This window comes from Mesocricetus auratus, unplaced genomic scaffold (assembly GCF_017639785.1).
Source record: "Mesocricetus auratus isolate SY011 unplaced genomic scaffold, BCM_Maur_2.0 Super-Scaffold_100676, whole genome shotgun sequence".
NCBI lineage: Eukaryota > Metazoa > Chordata > Mammalia > Rodentia > Cricetidae > Mesocricetus > Mesocricetus auratus.
The window spans coordinates 153,455,131-153,481,838 of NW_024429266.1; the positions used below are offsets into that span (position 1 = coordinate 153,455,131).

Sequence of the window (26,708 nt, forward strand, 5' to 3'; positions counted from 1 at the left end):
ACCCAGCATGCTGCAATACCAACCTGTTAGGCAAGATTTGCCTATTGATGCAATACTGGCATGCTTGTTATGGAGTAACTAACCAATTTCTGATTGGATTTGAGTCCCATTGGAAGCAATTTTATGCCTGCCACTGTAATACTATTCAAAAGCCCATGACTTGGGGGAGTCCTAGGCCCTAGGAAAGAACCTGTTATTGTTATTTAGCTAGATGATGATGTTGTTAAATTATGCCCAAGTACTACTATAAATACAACTCCACATGTCTTTTCTTCAAGACTCCCAAAGGCCAAGACCATTCTCAAAATCTGGAAAGTGATCGAGGATTGAGAAGAGTGACAACATTTCTTTTATTCAAATTTTATTGGAAGTTTACAAATGTATTACAGAATCAGTAAAACATCATATCCACTTTACAGGGCACGGATCTCAAGCGAAGTGTTCAGAACAGTCTCTGGCAGAGCCCACACCAAAGGCCTGTGACAGGCCTCCCTAACAAACAGCTTGACACAGATAACACAGACTCCAGCCTGCTTCACCTTCTCGGGCCCTCTGAGATTTTGTTTACACGTGTGGAATTAAATAGGATCTGGGCAAAGTAACTGTGCAGGAAGGAACGAGCTTAAGAGAATAAATGCTGACCTAGTTTGCGGAAGAATACTGAGGAGTCATAGTTCTTGGGTTGTTAACTCAAGGTCAGGATTAAACCAGAATACTTTACTGAAAACTATGGAGATCAGTTAGATAGACTCAAGAGGAGGTCTTATTGGCAAGTGACCTCCCAAAATTTAGAAATGTTTGATTGGTGACCTATTGAACATGCATGGCCAAATGCCCAGACCATGCAGGTTTTCTTAGAAAACACTCAAGATAGAACTAGACATCTACCTTGTGAGTTCATCATATCTGAACCACAGAAATGTCTGCTAATAGCTCGCGACCTTTCCAGTCTCCTTTTTATTCCTCTGAGGAAGGCTGGTTCTGGAAGCAGGAAATGAATTTATATAACAGCAATAGCTTCCAGCAATGAGTCATGCTCTATAGGGGGCTTGTGATGACTGGACTCCTAATACGAGGAAACAGAAAAAGAAACCAATCCTTCCTCCAGCCTGACCTTCACAGCTTCTGGATGGTCATGCAGACAAACTCGGGGGCAAACCACCGATGAGAAGGCAAAGGTTTCATTCCCACTTCCCTTATGCTCAAAGAGCTGTGCTCTTCAAAAAAGGCACTAATCTGCAGCTGTCTTCAGATCAGTAGTGGAAACCTGTGGAACTTGGTCTGCAGAGCCTGGAGATGCCACCCAGGTGCCAAGAACGACTCTGCTCACACGTGACATTTAGGTCACTGGCTTGATTTTCCACTTTCCTTGGCCATAGGTGGATCTTTGTGAAGCACAGCATCTGGTCTCTGTTAGGAGCATGCAAAGGGCACTCACTGCCATTTGGAATGGAAGTGTCCTAAGTCCCTGTGAGGAGGGGTCAGATGAGGAAACAGACGGGCTCTTACCTGACCTCGGCACAGGGAGCAGGATCTGCCCACAAAACTGGCAAAGGCCCTGAGCATGAAAAAGTGGGCCAAAGAGAGCCTTGTTTGGCCTAAGAGGTCAGTTTCCTTTAGCTTCCACAGTGTGGGAGGGAGAGGAAACGGAATCTCCCCATTCTTTAGGATGATGCTTCCTAGATGCCTGGTGCACTGCTGCTTTCCCCGGGACCCAGGGAAGAGTCAGCCCATGAATAAGATGTGTTATAAGACAGAGAAGACCAGCTCTAGTCAACTAGTCCTGTTGAGCTAGTTGTGAAAATGCCTGGGAAGAGAACCTACCTTCCTTGGGAAGTTTGTACTAATCCATTGCTTATCATCTGCTTAGGTGGCAGGGAGAGCATAAGTGCCGCATTCACGCTACCACTGACGCCACCAGAAGATAAACATGGCTAGTAGGTCGTAAGACGCAGAAACTTCTAGAAGAGAAGCAGAAAATGCTGTCTTGTTACAGCTCTGTAGGAGGAGCATTCTATAGGAAAAAAATGTGACTTTCCGTAATAGGAAAATCCAGAGTGGTCACACAGCTGCTTGGAGAGTAAAGGATGGACTACAGAATGTGGGAGAGGATTTAAAACAACCAACACCAGCAGGTCTCCTTTGCACATGCTAAAAACCAGAAAGTGAGGGCTGATTTTCCTCACTCATTCTTCTTCATATGTGATAGAGAATCCATAACTATAAAGGACAGAAGGAAGCCCCCTCCCCCCCAGTGCCACGCACAATGCATGAAAGCTTTTCACGGTACCAAAGGTGGGGTGTGCTGCTGGCAAGACCACTCAGGAAACTTTTGATGATTTACAAACTCCTTGGACTGGAGAAGAAAGCTGGCCTAGCTGGTGCTGGATCTGGCAGCGGTATGAGATGAAGTCAACTGTAGAGCTGTAGCTCTAAGCAAAGCCAGCCAAGTAATAGGAGAGATGGGAAAAATTCAACCAAATCATCAAGACAAGAGAAAAGTGGGGAAGGTCGGGTCTTCTGAAAACTGGTCTACAGAAGAGAAAACGATGATCGGAGGGAACTGAGTACAGGCTCCACTCACCAGGGAAACTTGGCCAATAAGAGGTTAGGGGTACACTGGAGGAATCAGGGAGGACCTCAAGCCCTCACCTCAGAAAAGGATGCACTTGAATTTTGGGAATGAGATTCTGGGGTGCTATCTCTAAGTTATTAATTAAAGATGGAGAAATGCTAGTTCAGTGATATTCTGTCCATTACTGGGCAGTCACTTGAAGGGCCCTCTGTGAGGAATTGGTCTTCAAATGACAGTCTCTGTAAGGCGCCTGGCTGCCTTTAGGATGGAAAGAAATCAAAGGAGGTGGTCTTGCTGGTGGATGGTTGGACCCTGAAGCCTGTATCTCATTATAGGTTAAATTTTGGCCAGAATGATTTTGATGTTACTTGAGCAGTTTCGAGGCTGCTTTCTTCTTTGGGTTGAGGGTGATTCAAACTGTAACTGGGAATGTAAGAGGGACTCTGCCAAGGATAGAGCAAGAAAACAACTTTTAATGGGAGAATTTCTTTCATTGGATTTGGGGCCAGAGGGGACACGAGCTTTCAACCATTTTCTAAGTGATCTCCTTTCCCTCTCTTCTTTTCCCAGTAATGCCTTTTAATTCTCACCAATCAACAAACTCAAAGCTCCAAATTAGACTCACCCAATGTCTACCAGAAACCTGCCATGGTAGCGGCACCGTGCTGCATATTTTTCTCTTACACAGTTTGCCAAGCAGTTTATTAACCTACTATACAAACGTAATAGAGTTAATTCTCCAGAGGCTTGGATAATTAATGAAACATTTAGATATGAAGATAGCATGCGGAAAACAGCCACAACCAACATTTGCATTGCTTTTCTAAAAAAATCAGTGACAATGACAAATGTCATATTAATACCTAAGAAGCAAATCATTTTAATACATCCTGGAGTATCGTCATCACATCCCTCTCAGTCATTTTTCCCCAGACCCATTAGGATGGCGTCTGAAAAGCCACTTTTCACATTCTCTCCATTAAAGAAAAACAAAAAACCCTAGAAAATGTTAAGTACTATACTGAAAAGAGACCATGCTCACCTTATCATGGCAAATGGCCACGGAGACACACTGTGCATTACAGGGACAGCACATCTCACGAAAGGTGGGTCCTGCAGTGGATTTCTGCCACAATCCACTGAGGAGAGGAAGAGAATGAACCAAGAGCAAGTGCTTCGTTTTTTTTTTTCTTTTAAAAAAACTGAAGCAAGGCAAGAAGTTTTATTTCACTATATATTTCACTAGCAGTGAAATGTCTTCCTTGAGCAAACTCACTCTTGAGCCTTTCTGTCTGACCAACAGTCCTCAAAGTTCAAAATGGAAATCTCTCTTGCCACAAGGTCTGTTTTTCCACCTTGTTACCCTGTCATCTCAGCAGCTTGACCCTCCTGGGTAATAAGCCAGCCTCTGTGGTGACTAAGCTTGTCAAATTGGATTCTCTCTAAAGCACTGGGGACTAGTCAAGGTGGCTTCTTTCTCTCTGCAAATTCCTTCTCTCTGACTTACCTTCATAACCCCCCCTTTCCAACATTTATCTGCCTTTTGTTTTCAAATTTTTGTTCCCTATCCATGTGTAAGGAATGCCACATCCCCGCACCCAGAACCCTCTGCAGCACCCTCCTGTTCTTCAGTGCCAAATGCTGAAGCTCATTTGCTATGAGGACAGACAGTTGTCAGGCTAAGGCAGCAGCTCTGACTGCCTTGGAAGTAGAAAGCAGAAAATACAATCCAGGAAACATGAGCACCAAACAGTAATTCCACATTCAAAACAACGCCATGCTGACAGCACACATTGGCACCACTCACGGTCACTTTGAACCCCCCAAGGGACAGATTGACATTAAGCAACTTCAAGGTTCCAAACAGGGATGGCATTTCTCACAGAACTGGACTGACACTGGTTGTTATCTCTAATCAGCAAAAGCGACATTTGCAATAAAAATAAAACAACCTACTTACTTTGTAGAGAATAAATTCTACTGAGGGTGGGAACAGGCTTAAAGATGGCTCCTCAAGATGGACTACAGCATAAAATGCTTTGGGTAGAATAGTTAGAACTTTTTTTTTCAGCCACAAAAAGCCAAATTGAATATACTTCTTTGAAAACAGTCTCACTGACATGTAACAGATTTGTATAGAAAGAAAACCAAACCAAATCAAAACAAACAACGGAAACCAGGTGGTCCTGGGCCACCATTTACTACCACTCAAAGACAATGGTGGACATGCATGCGAGTCCCCACTGAATCCTACGATATAGAAATTCTTTTGTTATTACAAAATACAAAAATATTTTATCAGAACTCTCATTTACATTGCATTTACAATGGACATGTAAATAACTTAGTGTGGGGTCCTGGCTAATAAAGTATTTACTGGAAGAGGGGTCCTAAAAGGAAGAGAACCAGAAAGAATATAAGTGAGCAGGTTACAATGTGTCATCTGGTAAGTGACCACTCCACCTTGGAAAGCCATGACCTACCCTGGCCTCCACAGCCTATTTCCAAAGTGGAATGTGCAAATCATATGTGACATGCCCAAAACTGTGACATCAAGTGTATCTACCAAGTCAACCTGCAGCCTTGCCTCCCTCAACTGAGAGCAGTCTCCATCTCTCCGCTATGAACCATCCCCAAGAGCACTTGAGAATTCACAACAGTGCACGTTTCTGAGTTTACATTCTTAGCTCCCATCTTCCCCCATCCTCCAACCCCAATCACATTATGAAATGATACAGTTTTTGCTCTTCTGTCTTTTCCTGCTGTGCAACTGTCCTCTGCCACTTAAGGTGGAGGATTTGGGGACACCATAGGAGCTGTACTTGTGCAGCAGCTCATCACTTGTGACATATCGTAGGCGGGCTGGCTGGGGGATGGGTTCGCCTAGGAAGTAGCCTTCATTATCAGACTCTGAAGAGGAGGAGCAGGTGGAGCACCAATCATACTCCGTGAAGTAGGGTCCCCATCGTTCCCCAAAGGCATTCTGCAGAGCCAGATCTGACACAGTCCTGGGACACTGACTGTACAGATCCCGCCGGGACCCCTGCCCTAGGCTCTCCTGGAAGCTCCGCTGGCGCATGAACTGGTCATAATCCTCCCTAGCTCTTAGAGGGGGCCTTTCCTTCAACCGAGCGATGACCTCCCGCTCGCTGGCTAGGTGCAGGGCATTGTCTGAGCGTGAGCGTCGAGACCTTCTGGACCGGTGAGGGCGGAAGCGGCGGTTGTCATCCCTGGAAGTAGCTCTCCTCCGGGTGCGTTCACTCATGGGCTGGATGCGCACACCTTCCTGCCCTGGCAGCTTGCTGCTCGCTACGCTGCCATCAAAATCAAAGCTCTGGTGCATCCGTCCATGGGACTGCAGGTCCCTGTACCCTAGAGGGTTGCTGAGCTGGTGAAGGTTCCCCTCCATCTCCTGGTACTGTTGTGCAGACAGCAGACTGCGGACAGACTCTGCACTCCTGAACTGCATGGAGGAGTTGAGAGTGCCCATGTTGCTCAGCTTTTCCGAGACATTCATCCCAGAGTCTTTGCTGAGGTCAGGCATGGAAAACCGAGACAGGTGCTCCTGGCGCTTGGCACCACCTTCTGCAGACAGGCCTGGGGGTGGGGGCAGGAGAGAAGAGCACCACTGCAGTTAATACATGGGTACAGCAATGGGTTGGGGGGGTTGTCACTATTACTGTTAGTCTGGGGTTTCTCAGGGTGTGGCATAACTATGTGCAACACACCAAGTCTCTCATGGTGTCTACATGACATGGGACTACCTACACAGAGAATCCATAAGCTTAAAACCATCAATAGACATGTGCGTTCATAGTTACTAATCACTCTAAAGGCTTACAGGTTACTAAGAGTTCACTGTACTTCCTAAGGACTTTCCCTCTATTTAGAATTTCACATCACCAAATACTTCTGTTGCACCTTCAATTCTAGCCATGCTCTATTAGCTTTGTAGGACAATCTATAGCCATCTGGTCAGTGACTGGCCAGGCCTAAGCTGTTTCTTACCACAGAAAGCTTAGAATCTACTTCTAAAGTCCTGGGCTAGTTTACTTTGCTGGTCCAAAGCAGTTTCCTGCTTGGCCTGCTTCCCTAAGTGGCAGGTAGCCGTTCATTTCAAATGGCTTGGACACTAAGTGATGGAGAAAAAGAGATATTTATTTTCTTGGATTGGTCAGTGACTGATTGCCCTACGATTATAAATGAATCTCTAGCAGCCAGAAGATATGAATTGTGCCTGGGATATTCCTCTATCCCCCAGGCAAGTGACTTTAAAAATGAGACCTTAATCACTATGGAACAGCAGGTACCCAAGAAATGGGTCTCCATTCCTGAGGTGCTTCCACACTGTCAGGGCTGAGACAGAACTCATCTTGAAGACAGCAGGGCATGTGTACTTTGGGAATTTGCTTTTGCATGTCTTTAAACAGTACTCTACAGAGATGTCCATCTCCAAGAATTTGACCATTTTGCCACTTTTGGTCGTCAGCAACAATGATTATCTTGGCCTCCCAATGGGATCCAAGATGCCCTCTCCCCAACAGACCCAAATCAATGTTGCAAACCTTTTAAAATATGTGGCAATATTTAAAGATAAGTACATATATGTAAACATACATGAATTATGAATAAAACTATTTTTGTGGGGGCTTCTGGTATCGTTTCTCCTGTGCACACAACCACAAACAGACAGGCCTTAATTTTCCATTGCCATTCCTAGTTATATACCCAGCATAAGTTAGTAAATACCTTCGAAAATATGCAGACATATTCAAACAGTGGAGCTTATAAGAAAGCCTGGAAGAAGAAATCATTTAAGTGCCACACAATGCAAAACTGGATACATACATTGTGATTCTGTTTGTCATTACTCACTGAAAGTTACCTGGGCCTATTGGAGAAATGACTTTCAGAATAAAGTAGGAAAGAAAAAAAAAAAAGAGTCCAGATCATCTTGTACAAAAAAGGAAATGTTAAATATAAAGTGTGATGAGGGTTTGTTGGAAGACCACAGTTCCTCTTGAAAGAGGTTCCCAGTGGCACATTCTAGACAGTTTGAACATTAAAATATTTATGGAAAGTAGTTACTTATAAACCATTGAAATAACTGGGAATTTGTAATTTTATACTGATAGCAGACAAGAGAAACAACAGTAAGTCAATAACTAGAAGGCTGAGTGGGGTTCTTGGGCACAGCAGGGTGCTGGCTCACTCAGTCAGGGGAGTGAGTCTACAAAGAGGGAGGGGCTAGCTAGACAGATGTGGAAAGCCATTGTGCAATCATTGGTATTTAAAAGTACTTGATGCAAGAGCCCAAAGTGACCACATGCAGGGAGTAAACACCCAGGGAGGAACACAGGAGCCTTTGGCAAACATGTAAGTGAGCCAGTTTCAGCCTGTGTTTGGCTTTGTCTTCTATACTGTATTTTTCCCTCAAGAATGTATCGATATTTTTCTCAATATGGCATCCTTCATCTCATGTTTCCTCCTGAATGCACCAAGGTCACTCAAGTTTCTATGCAACAGGATATAGGATACACTTCAAAATGCCTCTACATTACTTATAATCCTGAATAAAATGTAAATTCAATGTAAGTAGTTGCTGTTCTGCACTGTGTAGAGAATAAGATGATAGGCTGACCATGGTTCCACTGAGGTGCAGCCATTTGACCTAACTGACTTCTCACTGGGGGTTGGCTGAACCCACAGGTGTGGAATGCATACAGAGCACTGACTGTGTACTATGTCTCCAGTAATTTAAAAAATGAACCCAGCACTGATAACTGTCAGAGCAAGAGGAGCTGGGTGCTCCGCCCCTCACTTTTCTTGCTGTTTGTCTCTGGTATATAAATCACAAAAAATGATCCACAGTCATTTAGTCACTTCCAGAGCCTTGTCTAGCTGAAGATGGAGAGGGGACCCTGACATACTAAAATGATGAATGAGTGATCTGAGCAGATGAACTCTCCCAAGGAAGAAAAGAGAATCTTCCAAAAGCTACCCAGGGGGCACCATTATCTCTGCAGAACTTTCTGTGTAAGTTATTTAGTGGGATGAAGGTCAGCTCCAACAGCCTAGCAAATACCATCAATTCTCATGGAGGCGTCTCAGCAGCCTGCCTGGCAGTAAAACATTCCTATGTGGACAGGTTCTGAGCTCCATGCTGAGGGGGAATGTGAGAAAAGTAGTTTCTTCTCTGCTCTAGTGGAGAAGTGGAACAGGGTTGGGCTTCTTCAAGCTCACATGTCCAAGGTGCCCTGTGGACCCCCACCCCTGCCATGTCCTTGAGAACAAAAGTACTCCACAGAGAGCAGAGGTTATCCGTATTCAGGCCAGGGTCCATTAGTAATCCTGTCAAATAGAAGTTATTGTGCCGGGGGACCTGAGATGAGATCGCTGACTCCATCTGCTACTCTTGAGAAGCTTCTGTGACTCACCGAGTCACATTTTCCTTGAGGGTCTTCTTACGTGCAAGGGCAGCTCAGAGATGAGTAACATGTGTGTACTTGTCTCTAAAGAGGGTGGCTCTGTGGTTAATGTCTTTATTGGGGAATCCAGAGTTCTCATGCAAACTGCGAGGTCTCCCTCTACTCGGCGGCCCACCTCTGTTTGTGATCGTCACCAAGTCAACACTACTTGAGTACTCTACCCCGGCTGTGACTGCAATCCCGTTCCTCCTTCAACATACCAACCTGTCACGCTTTCCTGGGAGAAACTCTCCTTCGCATGGCTAAATTCTGCTTATCCAATTCTCCACACTGATGGCAACTCCCCAGTGATAGGGAGCCATTCCTTTAAAGGTGATTTTGCCCCATGACCAGTCAACTACTCTTCCACTTGACTTCTATTTAAGCTGCCCACCCTGTTCCAGTTTTTAAAAATCTGTGCATAAATTTATAGCTGAAATGGCTCTGCAAGGGAGCAGCAATCCTGTTCTCTGTTCCCTGCATTCTCACAGAACTAGCTGGATCCAGAATCTTGTGGGTACTAAATACCTAAGTTCAGAATAAAGGCAAGTAAATTCCCATGCAGCCCACAGCTTGGGTAAAGTGATTACCTTTGACCTGGTATGGGCCAGGATGCAATTCCAATGTGTAAGACTGTAAACACCCAGAACAAAGTAGTGCAATCAAGCTTATCAGTCTTGTGGTCTCTGCCAAACCACTGTGTAGCTCAGCATCGGGTGATTTTAAAGCTGAGGAGCATATGATTTATAATTATTTCCCTGAACCGAGAAATGTGTTTACCTCATTGATCACAGCTCTGGAGGTTGGTTTAAGTTAGCAGTTCTCAGGTCCTCAAGCCTGAATCATACCCTCACAGCTCATATTCTCATTGAGAAACATTTCCCCCTTCTTAAACTATGCACTGCAAGACAGTCATCTCCTGGCTGTGCCACTGTTACAACTCCACAAGCTGCGTAATTAAAATGGGCACAGCAGTAGTAACTGGGTGTGAAAGTGGCAGTGACGCTCAGGGGAGGGAGATGAACTTCCTGTTTAAAATATATCACAACATTAATTCATCTGGGAGTTTTGTTCTGTCAACCTTTCCGGCTAGGCTAAGTCCCAGGAGGGTGGGAATGTATGCTCGGGTTAACTACCTCATCTTACCTGCCATTCAGGATGGGCAACAGTATAGAAAACAAGGCCTGAAAGTCCCCAATGAAAGAAATCATGCCCCAAGAACTTGATACACATAAAACAAACAAACAAGTTAAATGTGGTTTTATGTGAATGAATGAGTCAGGGAACTAAACCTGAGTTCTGTCTGACACTTTGTAATGTTAGATAGACATCAGCAACCACTAAGAATAACTTGACCCCCCAGCGATGTCTGGGATTTCTTCCTTTTACTGTTGACATTCAATTATTTACTTTGTGTAGAAAGACTCATTGTCAAAATATGGAATATTAGTACAATGGATCAAACAATGAGGTTCCCCTGATGTCCCTCCACCTTCCTGAAACACAAGCACATCTCTTTCCAGTAGAGAACATTGGCCTGTCTCTCTGTCTCTGTCTCTCTCTGCATATGTGTATTTCTGCATATGTATACATGCATACCTATGTACCATTGCATCTATGGGAAGAGTGATACATTCTGTAGAAAATGCTGGTCACAGAGAAGTCTGACCCCACATTTAAAACTGGTATGATGGGGTGTCCTGGTGCTGGAGGACCTGATTAGAGAATCCACCATCACAGAGACAAAGATGCCAGGCCCTTTCCTCTTAAGTGGAACTGTTTTATCGGTAGACAGGGCTTCTCTTAAATGATATAGGCTTTGTGAGAGGTAGCTAGCTGATGGGGACTATGGTAGTCTGAACGTAATTGTCCCCATAATCTCATAGGGAGCAGCATTACTAGGAAGTGTAGCTTTGTTGGAGTGGGTGTGGCCTTGTTGAAGGAAGTATGTCACTGTGGGGGCGGCTTTGAGGTTTCCTATGCTCAGAACACTGCCCAGTGTCTCAGCCAACTTCCGGTTGCTTGCAAGATGTAGTACTCTCAGCTCCAGTATAATTTCTGCCTGCATGCCTCTATGCTCCCTGTCATGATGATAATGGGCTGAACCTCTGGACTGTAAGATGCTACCCCAATTAAATGCTTTCTTTATAAGAGTTGCTGTGGTCATGGTGTCTCTTCACAGCAATAAAAACTCAACTAAGACAGGGATGGTGGAATGAAAGGCTTTGATTTATCTTTTCTCCAGGGGTCTGTGTCTCATAGGTCCATATATGGGATTTTTTCAACATCCTTAGGCCTTGTTCCACCAAGAGAGGGTCAGGATGAAATTTAGCTTGTGGATCTCTGCAATTCAACCCATTAGTACTGCTTGGATGCTGTGACATCAGAATTCTCATTTGAACAATGTCCTCAGTCTCTACAAAGAGAAGGCTTCCACAGGAACTGGCATAGGTGAGAAAAAACATCACTGTTTCAAGGAATGCCCATGGTCAGATGGCAGGGAAATGCAATCTTTGTTCTGCTGTGTTCCCCTCCCCCATGCGTCTCAGGAGCAGAAGATGCATGCTTAAGAAGAAACCAGACTTAAATGTAAAGACAGCCTGTGGGCGCAATGTTCTGTTCCTCATTTGTCACCGTCATGTCCTACTCCTTGAAAAAAAACTGGCAAGAGAAGACAGAGAATAATGGTTGTGCCATCTTAAAAGACTCATTAGAATTTCATATTTGTTATGTAGTAAAAGAAATAGAATCTGCTCCCCCTTGTCCTCTAGACATTTGCTCCTCAAAGTGATGATTTAGCTCCCTTTCAGTAAGGTTTTCCCTACATTATTTTTGTCTGCTGATGAAGAAACAGGAATTATTTTAGATAAAAATCTACAGACCGCCGGGCGTTGGTGGCGCACGCCTTTAATCCCAGCACTTGGGAGGCAGAGGCAGGCGGATCTCTGTGAGTTCGAGGCCAGCCTGGTCTACAAAGCTAGTTCCAGGACAGCCTCCAAAACAACACAGAGAAACCCTGTCTCTGAAAAACCAAAAAAAAAAAAAAATCTACAGACCACATGCAAGAATTGGAGACATGAAAAAATTAAAATACTTAGAATAGGAATTTGCAAACCGTTGTCTGGGGCCTAATTGTCACCTCCCTGCCTGTTTCTGTAAATAAAACTTTATCAGAGTACAATCACACTTACTTATTTGCACATTACCTATTGCTCTTTCCCAAAATCTGATTGTTTTCTTCTGTTTATAAAGACTGTGTGACTCAGAAAGCCCAAAATATTTACTTCCTGCTTCTTTGTAGAAATGACTGTGATGTTTGCTTGCATCAGTGTGTCTCAGACCATGTGAGAAAGATCTTGACCTTCAAGATTGGTGTGTATGGGTGTGTGTGGGGGGCACATGTGCATGCATTTGAGCGCATGTGCATACTTTGATCAAGTCTCTTGTGACCTTCCCTCCCTCCCTGCTGAGTGCATTGATTTCCTCAACACCCTGAACTTCAAGCAAGCAACAGCTGCTGGGGAACTGTCATCTAGGCGGTAGAGTTTAAATGCCAGCACATGTTTCTTGATGACAGCCCTGGAAGGGTTCAAAGTGAGTGTGACAGGGAAGACTGGGGGAGGGGTGGGAGATAAAGGGAAGTATGTGTGGGGGGATGGGCACACACACACAGTCCTTGGTACGCAGATGGGGTCTGTAGATGGGGGCATATCCAGGAGCCTCTCAGACCCTACCGAGAATTATAGAATCCCAATCTATGTTCAAACAAGATCCTCTGGTGACTCTCAGGCCCACCCTAGAGAAGAACAAATCAAGAGAATTTCTTTGCAAAGAAGATCCTTCTCTCCTGGGAAGCCTGCCTTCATGCCCTCAGACACTTCAAAATTCAGGCTTTCTTAAGTAGAATAGTATCCTCATCTCAGACCACATAGGCCTTATGGGGCAGCCCTGGGCATTTAGGATGTTTGGCCACATCTGGCCTATCCCAGCAGTTTTCCCTTCTGATGTGGTGTGGCAGCTCACAATGACCCCAGATGCTGAGAGAGGGCAAAATCACCGTGAAAAAGAACCACAGCTCCAAGGAATACAGTTTGGCAGCTGCCATCTGACCAGAGTCTCTCCAGTGTACCAAGAGTGGCAGTATGATGTTTCCATACGGAAACACTGTTCCTAGATACACATAGATACACTAGCCCCCGTGTTCCACTAGGCTTGGTATGAATGGCTTCAAAACCTGGGAACTGCGAGGCTGTTTTCTGTGTAACTGCTGACAAACACACATATCTCTGTAGTGGCTTTCAAGAGTTCTTGGTGGGAAAGAGCTCTTGTCTTATTTTCCGGGTCCCCAGCTCTTAGGGAATCTTTCTAAACTCCTAATTGTGGTCATCAGATCATGGTCTGGATTCCCAGGGACCAGCAGATCCTGGCAGGTGATGGGATCCACTGTCACCTGTTCCTGTGGTTAAAAGAACTGGCATATCTCAGAACACTTACCCTGTCAGCTACCACCAAGGCAGCATGTTAGGAGGAAATGGTAGGAGCTGCTCACTCCTGACTTTACAGCTCACCCTTCTCCAGTCTTTCCCTGCCCCCTCACTTGGGAAAGGCCATGTGAGCATCTCTGGCACACTCTGAAAGACTAAAACAAATTAACTGGCTTCTTTACGGCCAGATGGTACCAAAGACGGACATGAGGTCTGAGCCTGCCAGCTGGGGAGCCACCAGAATGGAACAGAGCCAGTACATTACCAAGCTACCCTGGTCAGGTCTCCCTACCTTTTAACCCCTGACTTATTCATTCCTTTAACTTTCTAATAGACCAGTTTTTTGTACCAATAAAGGTAGTTTTGTATTAACCACACTCCATGGCAGACCCCATGAGTCAACAAATCAATGTGTGTATGTGTGTGTGTGTGTGTGTGTGTATTTTCCCCTTGTTTGTTTTGTCTTTTTGTTTTAATTTTTTTGAGAGAGACTGCAAAAGCTAGCATGAAGTTGGATGAGTAGGGAGGTGGGGAGACTCTGGAAAGAGAGGAAGGGAAAGAATCTGATCAAAATGTATTGTATGAAAAAAGAAAACATTTAATAAGAAATATTCAATAAAAATTAGTCTTTTAAGAATGGAGATGGAGCTTAGGAAGTGACATCTTTTGCAAATAATAGTGCTAATTTTAATCACATGGAGCCAATTTTAGACAGGACCACTTGGGAGATTCTGGTTGTGCTGTCATAGAGTCTATTGTGTCATCATGGTGTCTATTGCTAACTTAATGGGTGCACAAAACCTTCCATCCAATGGAAGATTGTCTAAGAATATGCTCTGAGCTTACAGTGACAACATACTGCTTTCCAGACATGGTTAGCTAACAAGCAGACCATACTGGAATGCTGGCTCAGACAACAACAGGAAACAGGAGCTCAGTGGCTTCCAGTGATGGAGAGTGGGGAGCCAAGGGCTTGGAGGTCATTTAGTTTCCTCAAGATGTCACCCAAACCCTGATATGGCCAGGCATTGTATGCACAACTGTGAGCAGTATGCTTTGAGTGACACCCTACAGGTTATTACACTGTATAGGAAAAACCATGATCAAGACAGCAGAGCAATGCAAACAGCACAGAGAACAACCCCAGAGGGGAAACAGAAGGGAGACTAGGGTAGACGACAACATGCTGTATTAATCCTGACAGTGTTCGCCAAGAACTCCACGTTAGGGGTGAGACCTAAAGGATGAGGAGACAGCTAAGCCAAGGCTGGAGAAAAGTGTTCCAGGCAGAGGGAACAAGAACATTTTGTGACAGAGCAAATATTTTGTGTTCTAAGAAGTTGTAGACAGACCATGTACCTGCAAGGAAGAGAGTGGCAAGATGTGGCTGAGGACAAAAACAGAAGCCCAGGGAAGAGGTCCTTGTGGGCCAGCAGGTGGGATTAATAAAGACCTCTGTGGGACAGTAAGAGGTGTGGTGAAGGGCACACTGGCTTTGGATTTTACCTTTCAGCTCCATGGCACCTCAGTTGATATTTGAGGTCTGGGAAGATGGCTCTTCCAGTAAAGGCACTTGTAACTGAGCCTCATGCCTGAGACCAACGTGGTGCATAGAGAAAACCAACTCCCACAAGTCGTCTTCTGACCTCCACACCTGTGCTAAGGCACATGGTGTGTGCATGCACACACAAACACACACACTAAATAAGTGTAAGGAAAAACAACCAGATACTTTTTGTAAAATGGGAACTATTTAGTCTAAGGGTAAAGGCACTACCTGGGTTAATGCAGAGGACTCCAAACACCACTGGTGCATTAAGAACATATGCATGCTAAGGTTTGTTATTTGAAGGAACTTTTACATGTGTCATCACATCTCCATTTTTTCAAGTGCGTAATGAAGAGCTGGAATAATCTGCTCAGGGTACCCCGGAGCAGTAGTTCTCTACACGCTTGGTTTTCAGTTTTGAGAACACGAAAGAGAATGTGGCCTGGACACCAGCATTCAGCAGTGGGACGTACAGATGGCAAAGAGAGAATTGGACATCCGCCACTACCCCAGTAACTTGGTAGCAGCAGTGATGAAAACAAGCCTTTTCACTGTAAATACAAATTGCAGCTACACATGACATGGGGGAAATCTCATAAATACAATGAACACACAGTTTGACTCCATTTCTATAGAGCTGTAATCAAATGAGCCTGTGCTGTCAGGAGTTGGGAAGGGGTGAAGTAGGGTGAGGCACATAACAGCTCTAGGGTGCTCATCTACTCTTGACTGTAGTCATGCTTCAATGTGCGGCCTGCATATTTCTTTGTATAGATTACGAAATATTGTCTCCTCCAAAAAGGCAGGGATTCAGTTATGACAATTTTAAATACAAACTGGAGAACTCTCCCCTCCCAACACACACTTTTTCAAGGGCATCTTTCTGGCATATGAGCCAAATTAGTGGTCAATGAATGCACTTCTTGTAGTGCTTGGGATGAAAGCTAGGGTTTCATACAAGCTAAGAGTTTCTCATTCACCAAACGACATGCCCATTCTCTCTTTTTGCTTTAAGTTGCATGCTCAGGGGTTTCTACCATCGATGGTTTTATACCTGGCTAAACTTTTATCTATTATACCCGTCTGCCTACACTATTCCCTTCCCCTTTAGGCATCTGCATTTCTTTCTTGTGTAATGTCAGCTTGACAAAGGAGGGAAGGTTTTGATAAAAGTATTTAGAGACTTAGGAGGCAGAACATAACATTCCCTTGTAAGCTTTGGATACTTGTTTTCACAATCCTACTTCTCCAGAGTTACAGACTGATGGAGTGTCACTCATGACTGTATTCATGATGAAGCCATTTTACTAGACTGCCTGAAAGAAGGACTCAGGGATACAACAGACAGGCCTAGATGGCATATTTTAGAAAACAGATAGGTAGATTGAATGAAGGAGATGGGCCAATTGCAAAAAGTCTGGAAGAGTTAATAAGTGAATGGATGAGAAAGGAGGCAAGAACAGGAGAATCATGGCTGAGCTTTTTTTTCAAATATGTCAAACTTTTATAAAATATAAGCTACAGGATATAATTACAGGCAAAGGATTAAACTTTTACAGAGCTCACCCTTTTTGAGGGCATATAACATATTGTGATCCAGGAGATGCCAGCAGTGGTACTTCCACTTGACAGACTAGGCACTGAAAATAGAAAAGGATGAGCATGCTACCCAAGGTCATGGGTGAGGTGGGAGTGAATGATGGAGGTAGGGACTGAACTAGTCTACTAGTCTCCCGATTTTCTAAGACAGCCCATTTTCTGGCTTCAGCAGACATGCTAATCATCCATGGACCATCTTAAAAATAAGATCCACGCCCACCAAGTCTAAGATAGATCCAAGATTCTGAATTTCTAACACTCTCCTAAAAATGCTAATAGAGTTGTTCCATGGACCACAGTGGTTGTTTTTTATATATACATACATACATGCACACATATTTGGTGTGTGTGTGTGTAAGAGACAGAGAGAGAGACAGAGAGACAGAGAGACAGAGAGACACAAAGAGAGAGTGTGTGTTTATGTGTGTGTGTATTAGAATGCGGAGATCAGAGAACAACTTGTAAGAGCTGATTCTCTCCTTCTACCATGTGGGTTCTAAAGACTAAACTCAGTTTAGCAGCAATTACCTTTGCCATCTTGATAGCCCCATAGACCACATTTGAAAAGGAAAGAGTATGAGTATAAAGCAAAAGCCAAGTACCATTTCTAAGAAGCTGTACGTTCTAGTGACCAACCAAGATGCTTTTCTCTGGGCTTATAAAACCCCCAAGCTTCTGCTTAGGGAGCCAGGGAACCACAGAAATGGGGATCTAGAGCAGGGCCTTGCTATGCGCTATTTCCTTCTTCTCATTGATGCATATGAAGCTGTCACTCACCCAGCACCCCACTACTGCTAAGATGCAATGAAGCCAGGACTGGGTTCCTAGAGTAGCAGCATAAGGATGTCAAACTGAGTCACAGGAACGTCTTTCCCACTCTCATTCTCCAGTCCCTAGCAGCAGCCTGTATCGTTTGCCTGGCTTCCTGGGACAACATGGCCTTGGCTGGGTTCAACTGCTGCACAGACGGAATAAACAGCTGCTCACTGGTAGGAGCTGTGTACCTGCTGAGTTCCCCAGACCTTCAAATCTTTCTTCTCCCTCCTTGAAAACCTTCCCATGAATACGGCTTGTGAGTTAAGGAAGTCTTTCCACGCATCTTCTCTGGATTGTGTTGGAAAGAGCTTTTGTGAAAGCAAGTAAGTTGTGGGATTATTACAGGACCACCCAAACTCTGGTGTTTTGTTTCTTTCCTTGTCTGTGACCAAATGCCTGACAAGAAGCAACTTCAGGGAGAAAAGGGTTATCTCAGTTTACAGTTCAAGGGACTACAATCCATGCTGGCAGTGAAGATATGGAGACAGGCGAGGATGCTGTGTGAAGGGAAGCAGGGGCAGGGGGTTGTATAGCATCTGCAGTCTGGACACAGAGAACAGCTGTAAGCCTCATTCCTGGGCTGGAGAAACTGCTCAGCCTTTAAAGGTTAGACTCACAACCAAAACCCCATTACCTATTTTACTAAATCAGGGAATTATTATCATTATCATCATTTTGGTCACAACTTTTGATTCTTAACTTTGAATGGTCCTTTACATGATTGCGAGGGTTTTCCACGTCTTTGTCACATGGCCTCCCTGTAGTTCCATCCAGTCAGTTGACTACACTCTACTGTAGTTAAATCTTGGCTTTGCATTTGTACAATTTCGTGTTTTGTCTGTTTACTCTCTGCTGGACTCCCTAGGGAGTGGAAAAGCACCTGGCTTGGAAAGCAGGTCATTCCACTGCGAACACCCATGAATGAGCCCTCACACTAATTCCTCCCTCACCAAGCCTGGCTTGCTCTCCTGAATTTTTTTTATCAGGGTTACTCATAGCTTCTCCTCACTGACAGCAAGGGATTTCTATTAGAGGATGTTTCTAAACTGGGGATCCCACCCTCCTTCAGGCCAGTGTGGATTACTACTGAAGGAGCTTTGTAAAGCATGCCCCCACCCCCTCCCCCAGCAAAAGGCAGCTGGCAGATTCTGTCTCTACAAGAGAGAAAGGCGAGTATGGTAGCCACCAGAGAAGGAAGACACAAAAATATTTAGGAGGTGCCCAGATAGCTGGAAAATGTCTGAGTGAGTTGTTTGTAAATCTGAGGGGGAAGGGGGAAAGGGAATAAATGGGGTGTGTGTGAGAATTTATTTACTTCACTGGTTTTCATCAGTCCAAACCTATCACTGATTATCATGTGGATGTGGTGCCTACACTGTGCTTCTCCAGTGTACACATGTATAGCCCAGTGGTCAGTGTCAGCAGCACAGGGGTACATCCTCACATGGGTTCTGGGGCCAAAATCTACAGTCAGAATTTCTGGGAGTGCCACTTAAGCGCCTGTAGCTTCCACAAGTTCTCTAGTTGATTCTTACACCCTTAACCATCAAAACTACTGCTTCCATACTATGTGGTCATGAAGATATATCCAGGGTTGGTCTCAGAACCAGGTTCAGTACTTGTGGGCAACTTTGGATTTCAGAGCTGGGAACACTGCCTGTTAGGTCACTCTGCCTTGCTGGCACCAAGCAAGGTATAAAGAGTCTACAACTGGCAAACCCAAGGGCTTCTGTCGGAGGCAGGATTTCCAGGACAATTTGTGCCACCTCTCCTGCCAGATCCTGGCTGGTGAGGACTGATGACTTAATTCCCCTGCTCCTGTCACTAAATGTGGTCTGTGCACCAACCTACCAAGCATGGACTCAGCAGAGTAGATGGCAACCTCGTTCCCTGGAAACCATTCAGATGACTGGTACCCCACTGCGGCTTTAGAGATCTGGCAAAGAGAGGGACTTGAGCTGATCGGGCTCCAGCATGGGCTGTCAGAGCTCTTCCCTGCCAAGTGCTTAGAGTCTGAAAATATCAGGCCATTCTGCTAGTGCAGTTCCAATACTGAGGCAAGGACTGGTTCTGTCAAGCACCCTGCTTCCAGCTCCTACTTTTTCAATGGAGAAGCAATGGGTACAGTACCTAGAAGGATGGCTTGGTTATCCTATATAGTCTTACAAATTTACAAAGTACATATGCCTTCGTTCAGCAATCTCACTTCTAGGAACTTACCATATGGGAACATTTTTGCAAGCATGTAAATACAAGTCAGAGGTATATTTCAACACAAACTGAGGCAGTGGAAATCTGGGGGAAAAACCTGAAAGTCCAGCAATATGGGATGAGTTAAAAGAACTAGAGACAGAGGCTAGAGAGATGGCTCAGAGGCTAAGAGCACCTGGGTTCTATTCCTAGCATCTAGTTGGTGGCTAAGGGCCTGTGTGTATGACTCCAGTTCCAGGGTATCTGATGCTTTCTTCTGGAATCTTTGCATACTGCATACACATTGTACACAGAACATACAGTCTGGCAAAACATTCATATGCATAAAATAAAAATAAATTTTAAAGAGCTGGGGCAATGAAATATTAAACAGCTTCAGGTGGCTTAGAACCTGTGCATCGACAAAGATTAAGTATAGGCTACTTAAAAGAAATCCACAAATTGTAAAATGTTAGGACCTTTTTATTGTTTCTAGTTATACATCTGTCAGTGTGTGCCTAGAAACAAATGCCAAAGGAATACTAGGTTCAGGAAGGGAGATTATGGGACCAATTCTATTTATAAAACATGTATTCAGGAAAATAATAAAATTGTATGTAAAGCAGTTGGGGGCCTATCTCTTTACCTTGACTTACCTTCTAAGGGTACAGGAAGCTCTTTCTCTAGGGTTGACCCTGAATAGAAGATGAGCACATTTGTTTGAGACCAGGTCTGTCACTTCCAGGATAGCTGTGAGGTTCGGCAAAAGTACATCCCCTTTGTCACTCACTCATTCTCAGAGTCTTGGGTGGAAGTTATTGGGACTCTGTTTTTCTGTTTGTTTGTTTTGTTTTTACAACTAAACATCTCTGAATTCATGAGGAATTATGAGAGGCCAGATGGTTTCAGATCTTGTTGGCAACTGAAGCCATTATAATTCCACCTACACTTCAACCTCATCACTCTGAACTCTAAGAAGTCTCTGCAGCTAGTTTGAAGGAGCCGTGGGGTCATTTCTATGGGTGAAACAATGCACACAGTTTACTGTGGCTGCTGAAGGCGCCTCCTCTTAGTCATGTGATCCCAGCCAATCTCTCAGCTTCTCTTAGCTCATTCACGTTTCTGTAAATGAGAGATGGTTAATTTAACAAATAGTTTATGAATGCCAACAAGGGCCAGTTTCATTAAGTGCCTACTGTGCCATTGCTCTAGCTACTGGGGGAGCAGAAGCAAATCAAAAAAACATGTAATCTCTGTTCTCTTACTTTGTCATTGCTATGATAAAACGCATAAAAAAGCGCCTTAAGAGAGGAAGGATACATTTTGGCTCACAGTTTCAGGAAGATGAAGTCTGTCATGGTGGGGAGGACATGATAGCAGGTAAGGACAGCATGGTGACAGGGGCAGGAGGCTGGTAGCCACTCTCATGAAACAGAGAGTGGACAGGAGGCAGGCTAGCTACAAAGCCTCAAGGCCTGCTCTCTGGGAAGTCTCCACCTCCCAAATGTCCCGCCACCTTCCCAAACAGTGCTACTAGCTGGAGACCAAGGGTTCAAACATATGATTCCGCCAGGGAACATTTCAAATTCAACCCACAACAGGGTGTCACAAGTAAAATCTTAAGATTTCAAATTGTACTGACATCCCAGAGAAAACATGTCAGGGCAGAGGAGAGAGGGGGTAGGTTGCAGGAGTTGTACTCAGGAAGTCAGAGTTTACCTGTTCACAGAGGATACACAGAATCCTGACAGAGACCACTCCTCTCAGAGGGACTAGAATGAATCCCTTTCCCTACTTCTATGCCCAACTGCAGTAGCCCCCCCCCACAAGGTTTTCTCCCTTGGCGTTTGACAAGACCCACCACTGTTTATATTTTTATGTCAGGCAATTTCCTACGTCTAACCTCATCTGAATCTCAAGACTAGTAGATACTGTTATTCTCATTTTTCAAAAGAGCAACCCGAGTCTAAGAGAGGCTGAGAGCGAGCCAGGCAGAGCAGCCAGGGCATATTCAAATCCTGGCTGATGGGGATGAAGGCTTCCATAACTAGCTGCTCTTCAGGCACGATGGCCCCAGGGGCTCAGCATGGAGATACTCCTGCTCTTCCTGAGACCTCAGTGGTCAGCCTGCAGTGTCCTCTATCACTGCTCTCTGCTTGGCAAGCTATTCTAGGCCACAGTTCAGAACAACCTAACTTCTTTTCTCTCTTGGTCCTAGATGATCTGAGATTTCCAAATCAGCCTCCGCGGTTCCTCCTTCTTTTGAATGAGACAGGATCTGACCATGTAGCCCAGGATAACCTCAGACATAACCATCCAGTTTCAGCCTCCTGAGTGCTAGGACTACAAGCTGTGCCACCACGTCCCGTTCAGCTACCATCTTAGTTGAGGTCCCCTTTGGGAGGAGGGCAGCAGACACCGATTAAACCACAAAGAGTATGGGAGCTGGTACGATGGAATAACAGCCAAGGCCACGCAGGCAGGTAATTCTCCAGTGTTTTAGGGGACTATCAAAGTTCATTTTTCTTCTTTTCACAACAGCAGGTTTGCTACCATAGGGAGAAGAGCTCACAGTTTGCTAGAGGAAAGTGGAACTTGAGCTGTAGAAAGGGCTAGCCTGGTCGAGATCACCTATGATAGATTTAACAGTGGCATGAGCACACGCTTGCCTGGTCAACACCCATAGTCACTGCTGGTACAAAACAGACCTGGAACATCTAAGCTGGCAAAGAGACACTTCTGAAGGCAGGGTCCACCTCTGCCAGGAATGACCAAGCTGTCTCCCACCAGAGGGAGGTATAATAAATCTGTGTGCAGCTGAAGTTCACTGAGAGGCTGGTTTTGGAAGTGGGGTTGACACACTTCAGACCCAAGCATGTTTAGTGTCCTCTAGGACCCCTTGTCCAGGCTGTACTGCCCCCCCGCCAGACTACGAGAAGGAAAAGGAGACCAGCAAAGCACTCTAAGAGTGAACATACAACACCCCTGATAGTGAACTGTTAGCCTCAAAGCATTGTGTCCTTGAACACAGCTAGGAGGTAAATAGTTCCCAGGTACCTTCCCCAAAGCAAAAGACTCAGCCACCATTTGTCACAAACGCCTATGGCGGGAATGGCCCACCAGAAACTTCACTGAGGAGAAGACAGTCCGCTCCGGCTGGCATGTTTGGTCCCTGCAGCTTCCCCACTCCGTTGTCTGATGGAGTCAGTGTCTGACCTGAAGCTCTGCCACCTTTCTTCTGCCTGCTGTTTCCTTCTTTTATTTTTATTGATGGCTTCTTAATAAACTCGGTCATTCAAAACCCAAAGGATGGCTACTGTGGATCATTCTCCATAGGAGACGGGAGAACTGTAGAGGGAAGGGCAAGCCACGGCTACTTTAAAAACCTGTTTAAACCGGGCGTTGGTGGTGCACATCTTTAATCCCAGCACTCGGGAGGCAGAGGCAGGCGGATCTCTGTGAGTTCAAGGCCAGCCTGGTCTACAGAGCGAGTTCCAGGACGGCCTCCAAAACATACAGAGAAACCCTGTCTAGAAAAACCAAAAACCAAAACCAAAAACACCTATTTAATATTTTAATGCTATAGTACCATTTAAAGAGAAAATGACTGTTTTCAAAAGACAACATCCCCACAATAGATCATTTTTTTGTGGCAGGTTTTTGTTTTCCTTTTGTGAGAAGAGCCTCATCCTACAGCCCTTGCTAGTCTGGAATGTGCTATGCAAACCAAGCTGGTTTTACACTCACAGAGATCCGCCAGTCTCTGTCTCCTGAACACTGGGATTAAAGGGGTGCACTACCTCATCTAGCCTATGGCAGGGTTCTGAGCCTCATCTCTATTGACATTTGGGGCTGGACAATTCTTGTGGGACTGTTCTGTGTACATGTACTGCATGGCATTACTACTGCGGGATAATTACACAGTAGGAGTTAACAGGGTGTCCTACTTAGAAGGCGTGCCAGCTGTTAGCTCCATTTATGACAGTAGATCTTGGTTGCCTTGGGAATGTACAGAAGCGAGACTGTGGACAAGGGGGTGGGAGTGGAAAGAACCAGAAACTCAGGAAGGATGGGGATGTGAGAATCTCACGCTTAGTTGTTAAAAATGAGACTGTAAGGGTGGGGGAAGCAAGCTGAATGCTCGCATCCACGCGCCCACCGCACTCTCTTCCTGATCTCGGATGCAATGGAATCCGTCCCTTCAAACTCCTGCTAACGTGGCCTCCCCACCGACAGGCTGCACCTTGAACCAAAACAAAGTCTTTCTTCCTTAAGTTGTTTTTGTCGGGGTAATTTTTTTTTTATCATAGCAACAAGAACAGAAACCAAGACAAGCAGAAAGATGCAGAACTTTGAAAAAGATGGATGAAAGCCTTGTAACTATGGCAACACTCATATACAGGGAAAATGCCAACCCTTTCATCCTTCTCCTTAAAGACAAATAGATAGGTCCGAAGCACTCGGAGCTGGCTGTCCACAGCCAATGCTGGCTTGTTTGTACAAGAGAAGAAGATAAATAGTGGGACTGTGTGAATCATACTTCTGCTTAGCTGTGCTTTCAAAGCTTACAGCTCATCACAAGGGAAGCTTTTGCTCTAGTCAGGTTTATAAATCAGTTGTTTGGTTAAGGTGGTATCTGGGGTAAGATGGGAATAAATTGTGTATGAAATCCAGATCTAACCAGGGCAGAAAGCAGTCATAAAAAGGTAAGCCTTATCAATACAAATACCCACAGAAGGAATGCATAGTTTTAAAAAAAAATTTTTATTCTTGTTTCCACTTTAAATAGCAACGTCTCCCTCACACAGCAAAAGTGCTATTTTTGATCCCTGCTTCCTTATGGTCCCAAATATGCTTTCTCAGCCTTCCATGAAAGTCATCTGACTTTTTCCACTTTAGTGCCCCTGACTAAAGCAAACAGGAGTGGGCAGTGCTGCCAGAGGCACGCCAGCAGGCTCGGCTGGAACCGGCAAGGAGATGTGCTTTACGATTTCAGATAAAGCTGTCTCTTCCAGTGTTCTCTTACCACACTGGGCTCCTCTGCGCTCCCGGAACAAAAGGCAAGTGCTCTTGCCCAGGGTCTTTTCACATGCTCTCTGTAGCCATCCTCTCCTTTCCCTCTCCTCTGCATTTCAGAGTGCTTCCCTGACCATTCTCTGTGTGTAGCAGAACCTTACCAATTTCCTCTCCACTCTGGCTCACCTCTCTCTTCGAGCTTACCACAGTCTGTTTCTCTCTGTGCGTGCACATCTCTGTTAGATTCCTAGCCAGTTCTCTGCTGTCTCTGCCCTGAGAGCTGCACTGGTGGTTCCCTTTGACCTCCGGCTGGATGGGAGACACACTGGTCTGGCTCCTTCCTGCTAGGCTATAGAGTGGATATAATTCTTTACTTGGGCTGGATTTGCAATCCAGAGGCTGCTTCTTCATTTGGCTTTCTTTAATTACCTCTTGAGTGTAGCAGCTGTTTCCTGCTGGGGCCCTGACCCATCCAGGGAGTATATCAGACTTATTCATCAACATGCACTTGGCAACTAGCAGGGTGCCTGACACATGGTAGGCACTCAATAAATATTTGTCGAATAAATGAAAATAAAACAACTCAACATCATAATTCCTTAAGATACTTTCTCGTTCTCTCAAGTTTTCTCCTTCAAAAAGCATCTTGGACCAAATTTTGGTTTGGAAAACAGATAAAGCAGGGCTGCTAAGGCTGCTCTTTAGTGAGCAGATTTGGCAGCAAAATACACTATAAAGCTAGCACCTTAGAATAGATTCAGGGAGGAAGGGTGCTGCGTAGGAGGGTGTGGCATCATAGGCCATTTCTGCAAATGAGATATATGATATTAGGGACTGGGTTGAGAGCAAATAGTATCTACAAATGAAAGAGAGGCCCCTGAACTTAGCTGAGGAAGACAAAGGGGACAGGTGGGTGGGGCTGGCAGTCTTTGAGTCCACTACAAAAGTTCTAGGGTTCAGAAGAATAAAACATGGAATAAAACATGTCCTATAGTCATGTGCTCCATCCAATATAGCCAGACACAAGTGTGCCACACAGATGCTGAGCCATCAAACAAACAGCTGCAGAAGGCAGAAAAGATGTGGAAGGCACTGTCTGGGAAGTCCTAACTCCCGATAGGAGAAAAAGCATCAGACTCAGTGATGCTCACAGGGCAGAAGTCCTGCCTATCCCAGGCGCTGAGCGACTTAGGAATGGTGAAACCGGAGTTCTATTAAGGGGAGCTGAAGGGCAGCATAAGCAGGATGAGGTGCCTTTGTCTCCCTATAGATGGCACCATGACTGAAACAGATCCATTGCCCAGGGCTACCGTAGGCTCTTTCTAGAGCTGAAAATGATCTCCAAGGAAAACTGCTGTGATGCCTCCATTGTCTTCCTAGTTTCCACCCCTTAGCCAGGCCAGCTTTTCATCCACAGACTCAACGAACAAGTTAACTTCTCCAAGCTGTATGAAATGAGAATTCTCTGAAAGGTTAATCAGTATTGGTGGTATGGTGGTGGTGGTGGTGGTGGTGGTGGTGGTGGTTGTGGTTTTGAGGTGACAGACACTCTCACTGGGAGACTGATGGGAGCATAATTAGGCCATGGGTTCTGGTAACCTCTTCTAGCTCAGGGAAGATAGGAACACAGGTCCAGTGAGAAAAGGCTCATCTCTTGGGCTAAAGAGAATTCTATCCGCCTCCCCCAAACAGCAGGGTCTGAGAGCTCACACAGGTCTAGGTAACTGACATCCCCAGATAGCCAAACCTCACACTCACTCACTAATTCTGACACTTGCATTCTAGCCTTTCTGTTGATTCCCAAATTCCATTCAAGTTCCCTTCTCTTCCTGCACACATTAAAGGAAGGTGGGCACCTTGGTGGCTAACAACAAAAGTAACAATAACTCTTCAGTAGTGGAGATGCCAGGTGCCAGATGAGCAATGAAAAGCTTGAGACATTTCTCCTTGTGCCTCCCTGTGACATCATGTGGTGAATCTACCTGTGGCCAGTGAGCTGCAGGCCTGAGGGC

The 26,708-nt window shown here is 45.0% G+C and overlaps 1 protein-coding gene across 4 annotated transcripts in view; it reads right to left on the minus strand.

The window, feature by feature from the left end:
- Positions 1–344: 344 nt before the first annotated feature.
- Positions 345–26,708, minus strand: part of Prickle2 (prickle planar cell polarity protein 2) — a 327,604-nt gene continuing 301,240 nt past the window's right edge. For all 4 annotated transcript variants that reach the window (XM_013114215.3, XM_021227814.2, XM_013114214.3 and 1 more), the window contains one exon: positions 345–6,172. In XM_013114215.3, coding sequence (XP_012969669.2) covers positions 5,298–6,172 — 875 coding nt within the window. In that variant the 3' untranslated portion in view covers positions 345–5,297. The remainder of the gene's footprint in view (positions 6,173–26,708) is intronic.